At 49.3% G+C, this 10,320-nt stretch overlaps 1 protein-coding gene across 1 annotated transcript; it reads left to right on the top strand.

Annotated features, from left to right (window-relative positions):
• Positions 1–379: 379 nt before the first annotated feature.
• LOC119862483 (transmembrane protein 100-like) lies at positions 380–751 on the top strand. Its single transcript, XM_038419285.1, has one exon. The coding sequence runs from the start codon at positions 380–382 to the stop codon at positions 749–751; it is 372 nt and encodes a 123-aa protein (XP_038275213.1).
• The last annotated feature ends 9,569 nt before the right edge of the window (positions 752–10,320 follow it).

Genomic DNA, 10,320 nt, shown 5'->3' with positions numbered 1-10,320 from the left:
AAGCAAATGAGAACGGTGAAAACTCACTCCAGGCTGAGTCCCTAGGAGCCATCCTAGCCGGGGCTCCGGGCAAACCCCTGGCCAGAGCTCCCGAAGCAGTTAACGGGCTGCCCAGGCTCCCTCCCACAGGCATGATCTCACCTCTCCCGTCTGCCAATCCCGGCTCGGCGTCACAGCAAAAGAGCCGGAGCCGGAGCCAACGCTCCCAGCCGAAAGCGAGAGGCGGCCGGCGGAGCCTGCGAGCTGTGGCCCTGGGAGGTGGGGGCTGAGACAGGCAGACTGGGTAGGACCCTGCCTCTCCCCTTTCATTCCCCAGCGGTGGGAGGCGCGGGGTCCTGCCCCGCCCGCAGTGTCGGTCGCCTTTGCTTTGCTGGCCAACATGATGGGCTGCAAGTCCAACTCGCTCACTTGTCTGCAAGGAGGGAAGCCGGTGCTGCCTCTGGCCACCACCACGGACTCCACGGCTACGCTCCATAAGCTGGCTCTGGCCACGGGGGGCACCGAGAAATCCTGGTATCGGTGCATTTTCCCCTTCGGCATCGTCTCCCTGGTCATCGGCGTCGCAGCGACGTGCATCACCTTCATCATCAATGGGCCGCAGATGGACATCGCCAAGGCGGTCTCGGTGGCCACCCTGATGTTTGGAGTGGGCCTGCTGGTGGCCGCCTACCTCTGCTGGCGGGCCAAGCGGCAAAGGCAGAGGCAGCGGCAGCGAGAGGAGCCTCTCTCCCTAGAGCAGGGAGCCCTATGATGCGGGCCTGGCGAGGAGCGGCGGCGGTACCCCAACCGGTAGAGCCAGGCGGGTGACATCTCCCCTCCTCCTGCGCCCCATGGCGGAGGCGGGGGGCCCCGTGGGCCACCCCAGCCCTTGAGAGCCTGGCTCCAGCCTGCCCTTGTTTGCTGCCTGAGCTGAGCCATGTCACCGCCAGTGCAAGAGCAGCCCCGGTCCCCACGAAGGGTTGCCGGTCCCCTGTGCAAGCAGCAGGGGGGCGCGGCTGGCTGGCGACGGGCAGACTTGGACCCCCCCCAAGGAACTCTCCCGACGAGCTCGCTTTCAGTCTCCGGGGGGCCGGGCTGGGACTAGCTGTAAAAAGGCACCGGAGAAAGCGGAGCTGCCCGGCTCCGCGTCCACGCTCAGCGCTTCCAGAGAGCGGCTTTGTCTCGGGCGCGGCGCTGGAGATCGGGCGCCGTGCAAGGAACCTGGCTCCCTCCGGCCGAAGCCTCCCAAGAGGTTGCCGAGCGGAGGCTGAGTTACGGACCTAGTGACCTATGTCTCCGCCTTTGTCTCTGGGGCACTGCGGGGGCGGAAAGAGACTCCAAATGCTTGGATTGGTGGCAAAGAGACAGGGGCCAGACCTGGATCCCGGGCCCCCTCCTCCAGGAGAACCACGACGCCCCGGACCAAGGCCATTACTGGGTTTTCAAAATGAATGTGTGCAACGTGAGGAGTTCCTAGGAAGTGTTAGGGACAAGCAGAGGCCATCTCTGTGTTTAGTGGAGACGGGGAGGAGCAGTGCACTCAGTGGGGGGAGGCAGTGACCCCCAAAGAGCTAAAGGAAAAGGGAGCACCTCTGATGTGGGGTGGGACGGTGGCAAGCGAGGCTGAAACTTGAGTAGCAGGGTGGCTTATGAAGTGAGCTGTAGCTCAGGAAAGCTTCTGCTCAAATAAATGTGTTAGTCTCTAAGGTGCCACAAGTCCTCCTTTTCTTTTGACCTCCTCTGCGGAGCATGGCTTAGCACCGAGAGGAGGGGCTGGTGCCTGGCTGCCATGCCCTCCTTGAGGAGCATGGCAGGGGGCAAAGGTAGCAGGGAAAGGTCAGAGGAGGGCATGCCCTCCCACTAGATGCATCGCACAGTAGGAGAAGATACCAGGGTGGTCTGCCCCTCACTGTGGAGCAGGGCTTGGCATACAGAGAAGGCTTAAAAGCACTGGATCTTCTGCCCAGGGTTAATGTGACCATGCTTCACACCAGATGTCTCTCTGGCGCTCTGCTGGGCTGGCCCAGCCGCAGGCAGTCTGCACCAGCTATCCTTTGATCATTGCATGGGGAGACAAATGCAGGATGTAGCTGAGCTGGCACTGGATCCTAAACCATTAGGCAGGGAGGGGAGGCTCAGCTGCCTGCAGGAGCAAGAAAGCTGAGGATACCCTGAAGGAAGGGGACATTTGCTAACATGTTTCAGAGTAGATCTTGACAGTGGTATAGTGTGGGAGAGTATAGACAGTGGGAGAGTGTGTATAAAGGGGATATTGATTCTGGCTGGTGCAGAGCAGTCGCTGGATTGGGACCTGTAGCTGCAGTCAAACGGGGCAGGAGGGGAAGGGTATTCTACAAACCTTTTTTGAATTAAGAAGCAAGGGACCCAATTCCAATCTGTAGCCTCAGTGCTATAAATCCCTTTAATCTAAACCAACCATTTGTCTTCCCTCCCCATCACCCTTCTGGGAAGCACCTTCTGCCTCACACCCTTAGCCTAGTCTTTCACTCTGGTCTGGTGGGATCTCTGGGGCAGAGTCTGGCCAGACTGCAACAAGGAGGACCACAGTATCAGCTGCCCTTCTGCTTCCCATCTACAGAGGGGGTCACCCATATTACACCAGCCCCAGAGGGCACACTCCTGCAAACAACCCACTGCAGACTCCTTCCCTACAGAGACATGCCAGGAGCCACAGAAAGTGACTGCTCTCCTGGCTTCATAGCAGCTGAAGCTTTTCTCCACACACAACAAAAATGGAAAAATTGAACTAATAAGTACAGGAGCCTAGAAAGGGGGCAGGCAGGGCTAAGGAGAGCTGGGGGAGGGAACCCAGGGTGGCCTTCTTGTGCCTTCTTTTATACTCCCTTCCCAGAAAATCTTCAGCCAAGTTATGTTCCTTTGTTATCTATACTGGAGATAAAAGAAAAGGAGTACTTGTGGCATCTCAGAGTCGAACCCAAAAGTTTATGCTCAAATAAATTTGTTAGACTCTAAGGTGCCACAAGTACCCCTTTTCTTTTTGCTGATACAGACTAACACGGCTGATACTCTGTACCCTGGAGACGTTGATGATGGACAGTAGTGCAGGTTCCATTGGGAAGGAGAGAGGACTGGGAAGAGCACCCTGCCTCCCCCATTCCCCCCATATATCTGTTTTGCAAAAGCAGAGAAAAAGATGGTGAATTTCAGAAAGTCTGTTGTGTGTGGATCAGAGGAGGAATGGAAGCCTGCTGGGTTAACCCCTTCTTGCTTGACTTCCTCCCAAGAAGTGGACTGGCTTTCTATAATTAAGCTTCTAAAGGCATGTCTGCATTCTCTCTTTCTGTGTGCTGTAATCAAATAGCCCCCAACAGCCTAGTGAAATCCCTGGCATTTCCTGGGCTGCCGGACTGTGTTTGTGAACCACGTCTGCTCTGCTGATCTCTGGAGTAAACAGCAGCTTTTAGATCTAGATTTCTTTCCCAAAGTTTGAGGGTGTTTGGATGTGGGGTTCCAGTTTTGGGCTCATTATAAGAGCTATAAAGTTTGGAACCAAATGTCCACAAAGTGGGCGGACATTCAAGAGGGTGTGGTTCACTGTCCGATCCATCTGTAACTGTGGCTTCAGTCTGGTGGGATAAAAGGGGAAGCAGCAAAGCAGTAAAGGGCAGTTCAAGCTTCTTCAGTGGGCAAGCTGCTGAAAGGTAGCAGGTGTCCTGGCCTCACGCATTCCTACCAGGTACCATTCTTGCCCCAGCCTCTTCATGCATCTTTAGGAGTGAACAGAGTGATGGTTCCAACTGCACCAGACTTTGACTGTACCAACCAGTGGCTGCTGCCTCCTACTCATCTGTGTTCAGTGCACTAACCCTTCCTGGAGCTTGCAAGAAGAGAGTTTGGAGCAGCTCCCTTTGCAAACTGAAGTGCGCCCAGCTGAGTGAGAGGCTGAGGCCCAGCCAGACATGATGCAGGAGAACCTGGGCTCGAGTGCCTGGGAAGTACCACCCAAGAAAGTGTGACTTGTGTGCTAAGTGCCCCCCTTCGTGCCCCTCTGAGTGTGGTGTTCTGAGTGGATCAGAATAGCAGTGCTCCATGAGTGAATTTGCTCCTAACCCACTCATCCCCCTCCCACCCCGCACACAGAGTTCAGGGAAATCCTAGATCATGTGACTTCAGTACTATCCCTCCCCCACTACCTAATCCAGCTAGGAGTCCATATTTTAAAATAGTGCCACCATCTGTGCTTGAAAACAAAGCCAGGGATCTTCTGACACAAACTAACCCCAGGCAGGAACCCAAGAGCCTAGGTAGTGCAGCACCTGGGGTATGTCACACTGTGTGTTGATCTTGGCCACTGTTCCAGGAGCACCTCGGAGAGGATGCCGTGTGCATTAATTCACATGCACGAAGGATGGAGCATCAGGGCCTCTGATGCCACTGGGAAAATGTTCCAAAGAAGCCATTGGCATTAACCCAGGAAGTCAGTGAAGTCACAGTCACTTAAGTTGAGGCAGAAGTTGACCTCTGCTGCTTAGATGCAGTTCTACTTCTGTATCATGCCTTTTCTTGAACTCTAATAAACTGTGAAGCTCAAATCACAGTGAAGGGCAGTTCTAGCTACACGCTCACTATTATTACTATTTTGCTTGCTCTTTAGTGATAAGGATATTTCTGCAAAGAGGGTTTGTGCGGCTTGCAAGTTCATCTGCACTTGCTCTATGTTCCTCCCATTCAGAGCCATCCTATTATGACGACATCCAATTCTCATGTTGCCATCCGGGGGAAATCATGGGTTTGACTGAGTTGATTGTGGCTGGCATTTCAGATTGTGATGAATTTGAGTTTTCTTTAAAAAATTCATCCTCTAACCCTTCTAGTTTCAGAGGAAACCTTCAGAATATGACCCAACACAGTGTTGTCTGAATCTGAGAAATGTGATTGTCATTAACTCATTTGTCATTAAGTCTGAAGCCTTAAAACAACAATGTAAATGGCAACATTGTTCATTATTTTGGTCCTGATCATTTCAGCAGAAACATGCAGCTGCTCTTGGGATTTTGGGAGGAGCCTGAGTAGTGTGTGTTTACCAAACTGCCTGTTGTGCGGCACAGACAGTGTAGGAGCAGATCAACTCACAAGCATCTAAAGATCCATTTTGCCTGAAGTATCCTTGGAAATTTGATAGAGAGAGAGAGAGAGAATAACACAGAGAATGGAGGCATTGTGAGCAGAACTGCTTCTAAATGAAATCAGTCCTGAAGTATTCTGGGCAGTCAGTGGCAAATTACTGGCTTTGCTCTTTTGTACGTCACACTCTTTTTAATCTTAAAATATGGTTCACTAGTGCTGAATTTCCCCTCCCTTTCCACTAAGGAAAAAAGATTGTCTTTGAAGGCTGCAAGGAGGGGATCATTTACTTGATGAAGTGGAGCAGTTCTTGGAGAGAGATTGTGAGCTGGACCAAAAAAAGCCACACTGGGATTTCAGTATAAAAGATAAACATTTCCCCTCCTCTCTCTGCAATAGTTTCGTTCTCCTGGATGCTGGTGGCTCTTTCCCAGGGCTTTGAGTGCTAGGCTGTATTAGGCAGGACAGGGAAACTTTCTCCCCTTTTGGTGTGTTGATTGATTTTGTGGCCACAATAATATATGACTAGGGAGGTTTGTGTTAAGCACTTAGGCCTTCTAGTGTTTAGCAAAGAAATTGGAAGCTGGAAATGTAAGGGGCATGTGGCCAGCACTAGGCATGTACAGTATGTAATGGCCCAGGTTCTCCTCACCCAAAGGGCGCCCCACCCTCCAGGAGCTTGCAGGAACTGTCTGGTTTGTTGAAATCTGTACTCTAGGAACACCCATCCCTGGGAATGGGGGAAGGGTGATGCTAGTTGGTTCCCCATTTGGCTGGACAAGAACTCCATCCCCATTGCATATGTGTCTGCCCTCCTCAAATCTCTGCAAGTTGCATCACAGAGGCTTGGGTGGCCAGAGTCCATGACTGACTGCTTCCCTTTGCAAGTCAGGGATTCTGCCTAGGCCTCCCATGCCTGCCTTTGCTCAGGGAGGGCGCTGTCTGGGCATTTTTCATGCAACCTCAGCCCATGTGAATCCCTTTCATCTCCCCATCCCTCAGCTGCACCTACACCCTCTACCAGGAGCACTCTTACTGACTGCTGCTGGATGCATAGCTAGGGAGTGGGTTCTTTCAGTACAGAACATTTTTTGACGGGGGAGGGTGCTGGTGTGCGCTGTAATCTTGTTACTGACACTGAAGGGTTGGAAAGCCTCGGTCTGGAGGCCTGTGTTCTGTGGCTATGACACAGCCCACGACACTGTGTGAGCCCTACAGAGCAAGCCAGGGACCTGCCCCGCAGAGCACAGTGCACCCTGCAGGGTGTGGGGTAGAACCTGCCTGGTAAGAGCCAGGATCAACCCCTTCTAGGTCCAACAGCACTGAACAGATACTTTTTCATAATAAAGGAATAAAGCTCACGGTTACCTTGTTCTCCTGTTTGCTCATTCCCGCCCCCCACCTCCCCGTACCCCAGAGTGACTGGGAAGGGGACCAAGTGATTTGCTCTGTCAGAAGAACAGAGGTGCCAGATTCTCACACTTTCTGCTCTAATCCCAGTTATGGGGATGTGTTCTCATTCCAGTGTGACTAGCAGCCAGTCAGATCACTCTATTGGAAAGTTGTTTAGAGAGGAGGGATGTGTTTAGGGTGCAAACCCCTGCTCAGTCACAGACTTTCCTATGTGAGTGTAGACAAGTCACTTAGTCTCTCTGCCCTAGTTCTACCTGTGTGCAATGGGGATTATACTTTCCCACCTCCCCTTTCAGAACAAATCTATTAAAGATTGCAAGATTCTTGGGTACTACTGTAAGTGGGGGAAGATAAGTACCTCTGATCAATGGAAATATCTCTTGGCCTTACACCAAGATATGAGCATCTGATACAATCTCTAGTGACTCAGCCTGTAGCAGGAGGGAGCAGATTAACAGAGTAATGACACAGCATGATGGATAAAGACAGCATCCAATTTAATATATAGGCAGCTGCATTGCATGCTTTGTCTAGTTTTCCCTGTGGTGGAGGAAAGATCTGCTGTTCACATGCTACTTGGTTTCTACTGGGGGTTAGTATTTTTTGCAGCTATCCCTGGATCCTATACCAGTACTCCAGTCTTATCTCTCAGAGCTGGACACACATGCACATTACACAGAGACATACTTACACACTACTTCCTGCCTGCCACTAGTGACTCTGACCTGCTGACCCATACCTTTCCTTGCTGTGGAGTGGCAGCAGCTGGTCTTCCCCTGAAGTGCTACATATGCCATCTGACAAAGATGCTAGGGAAGTTCAAAACTGCAAGGAAGAAGTGTGGTCTCATGGTGAGGAACCATGTTGTAGTGGTTATAGCATATCAAGGGGGCTCAGGATGCCAGATTCTGCCACGCACTTGCAATTTGAGTTTGCACAAGCCACTTAAACTCTCTGTGAGCTGTTGTGTTCATGGCACACACACAGACACTAGGTAGAAGAAACATGCTGGAAGGCTGCTATGGAATATTGCTTTATTTCTTAGAATTCAGAATGATAAGCACACAAGAACCTCAAAATAGAGAGAAAGCAGGCTGCTCTTAAAACAGAGAGGAACACACCACCCAATCTTATTCTAGGCTGTGTGCAAACGGAGCGCTTCGAGGCTCAGATCTCACACTTCCCTCCAGAGTTGTGGAAGTTCCCTGCAAGTAGGACCAGGAAAACCTCTGAGAATTTAAAGTGAACAATGAAAATTTTTCAACATACCACATGCTCCAGTTTCCCTAACTATAAGAGGGGGATAAATAACACCAACCTACCCCACAGCAGGGGTTGTGATGCTTGATTCAATAATAATGATGGTAAAGTGCTGGAGAGAAGGGTTAGCCCATCCCCAATTAAAGAGCACTATCGAATCCTAAAGGGCCCATTTAGACACCCCCAGCAAAATCTTTAGCACCCTCAGTCTAGACCTATCATATTTTACAAGGCCTGCAGCCAAGATCCCCATCAAATCACTCTGCATTTGGCCATGCTCTTAACATCTCCCTCTCTTTGAGAACGACAGGTTCATTTCATGCCTGGCCACTGAGAGCTGGCTGCACAGAAGTGTCTCTTGTGGAAGTGGCAGATATTTTCATCTCCAGGTTATATAGGGGAAGCTGGGGGGCAGCAGCTGCACCTTTCTACAAGAAAGGTGCAGCTGTGGGCAGCACAGGCCCTACGTGCATGCTGCATGTGTATACAGTGCCACACATTCACATTTACAGCTTCACATTCAAGGACCAGTCTGAAGCACACTGAAAAACAAAAGGTCCATCTAGCCCAGCATCCTGTCTTTCAACAGTGATCAATGCCAGGTGCCCCAAAGGGGATGAACAGAACCGGTAATAATCAAGTAATCCATCCCCTGTTGCCCATTTCCAGGTTCTGGGACATAGGGACACCATCTCTGCTCATCATGGCTAATAGCCATTAATGGACCAATCCTCTATGAACTTATCTGGTTCTTTTTTGAACCCTTCACAACATCCTCCAGCAAAGAGTTCCACAGGTTGACTGTGTGTTGTGTGAAGAAATACTTCCTTTTGTTTGTTTTAAACCTGCTGCCTATTAATTTCATTTGGTGACCCCTAGTTCTTGTGTTATGAGAAGGAGTAAATAACACTTCCTTATTTACTTTCTCCACACCAGTCATGATTTTATAGACCTCTAGCATATCCCCCCTTAGTCGTCTCTTTTCCAAGCTGAAAAGTCCCAATCTTACTAATCTCTCCTCATACGGAAGCTGCTCCCTACCACTAATCATTTTTGTTGCCCTTTTCTGAACCTTTTCCAAGTCCAATACATCTTTTTTGAGATGGGACAACCACATGTGCACACTGTATTCAAGATGTGAATGTATCATGGATGTATATAGAGGCAACATGATATTTTCAGTCTTATTATCTATCTCTTTCTTAATGATTCCCAACATTCTGGTTGCTTTTTTGACTGCTGCTGCACATTGAGTGGATGTTTTCAGAGAACTATCCATAATGACTTCAAGATCTCTTTCTTGAGTGGTAGCAGCTAATTTATACCCCATCATTTTATATGTATAATTAGGACTTTGTTTTCCAATGTGCATTACTTTGCATTTATCATCATTGAATTTCATCTGCTATTTTGTGGCCCAGTCACCCAGTTTTGAGATATCCTTTTGTAGCTCTTCGCAGTCTGCTTGGGACTTAACTATCTTGAGTAGTTTTGAGGAGTTTTGCCACCTCATTGTTTTACCCCTTTTTCCAGATCATTTATGAATATGTTGAATAGTACTGGTCCCAGTACAGACCCCTGGGGGATACCACTATTTACCTCTCTTCATTCTGAGAACTTACCATTTATTCCTACCCTTTGTTTCCTATCTTTTAACCAGTTACCAATCCATAAGAGGACCTTCCCTCTTATCCCATGACAGCTTACTTTGCTTAAGAGCCTTTGGTGAGGGACTTTGTCAAAGGCTTTCTGAAAATCTAAGTACATTATATCCACTGGATCCCCCTTGTCCACGTCCTTTTTGACCTCCTCAAAGAATTCTAATAGATTGGTGAGGCATGATTTCCCTTTACAAAAAACGTGTTGACTCTTCTCCCCCAACAAATTATGTTAATCTATGTGTCTGACAATCTGTTCTTTACTATAGTTTCAATCAATTTGCTCAGTACTGAAGTCAGGTTTACCAGCCTGTTATTTGCTGGGATTACCTCTGAAGCCCTTTTAAAAAATTGGCGTCACATTATCTATCCTCCAGTCATTTGGTACAGAAGCTGATTTAAATGATAGGTTACAAACCACAGTTAGCAGTTCTGCAAAGTGGCAGGACTCCAGGCCTTTGGCTTCCCATGCTGCTATGACTGGGGCACGAACAGCAGCTTTGTCTCTTAGTCCTTAGATGTGGAGTATTGGGGCTGGCAACTCTCCTTTGAAAGTTTTAAAAATACATTTTTTGCTGCATCTCTGCACCTCCAGGGGTGCACTGGGACTGAAAACGCCACAACACCATGAGCGAGGGTGTTCTCCCAGCAGGAAACAGAAAGTGTCACAAACCCACTGTCTTTAGGAGACTTCTGTTACATTGGCAGGAGTTACATTTTAGTGTGGACACTTACAGAGTTAGGTTGATGTAAGATGCTTTACATTAACCTAACTGTAGTGTAGACCAGGGCTTGCTGCATTAATTGTTAGCAAACTGGTTTACCTATTCAGTTTCCACTTACAGAGCATCACTTCAGTTATTTTTGGTAGAAAACAGAATGATCATCGTATCAGTTCCATAAC

This window comes from Dermochelys coriacea, chromosome 10, assembly GCF_009764565.3.
Source record: "Dermochelys coriacea isolate rDerCor1 chromosome 10, rDerCor1.pri.v4, whole genome shotgun sequence".
In the NCBI taxonomy this organism is placed as follows: domain Eukaryota; kingdom Metazoa; phylum Chordata; order Testudines; family Dermochelyidae; genus Dermochelys; species Dermochelys coriacea.
This window is presented reverse-complemented; position numbering and strand designations above follow the sequence as displayed.

Coding starts and splice junctions, on each gene's coding strand:
- LOC119862483 (XM_038419285.1), top strand. CDS start 380: ATGATGGGCTGCAAGTCCAACTCGCTCACTTGTCTGCAAGGAGGGAAG.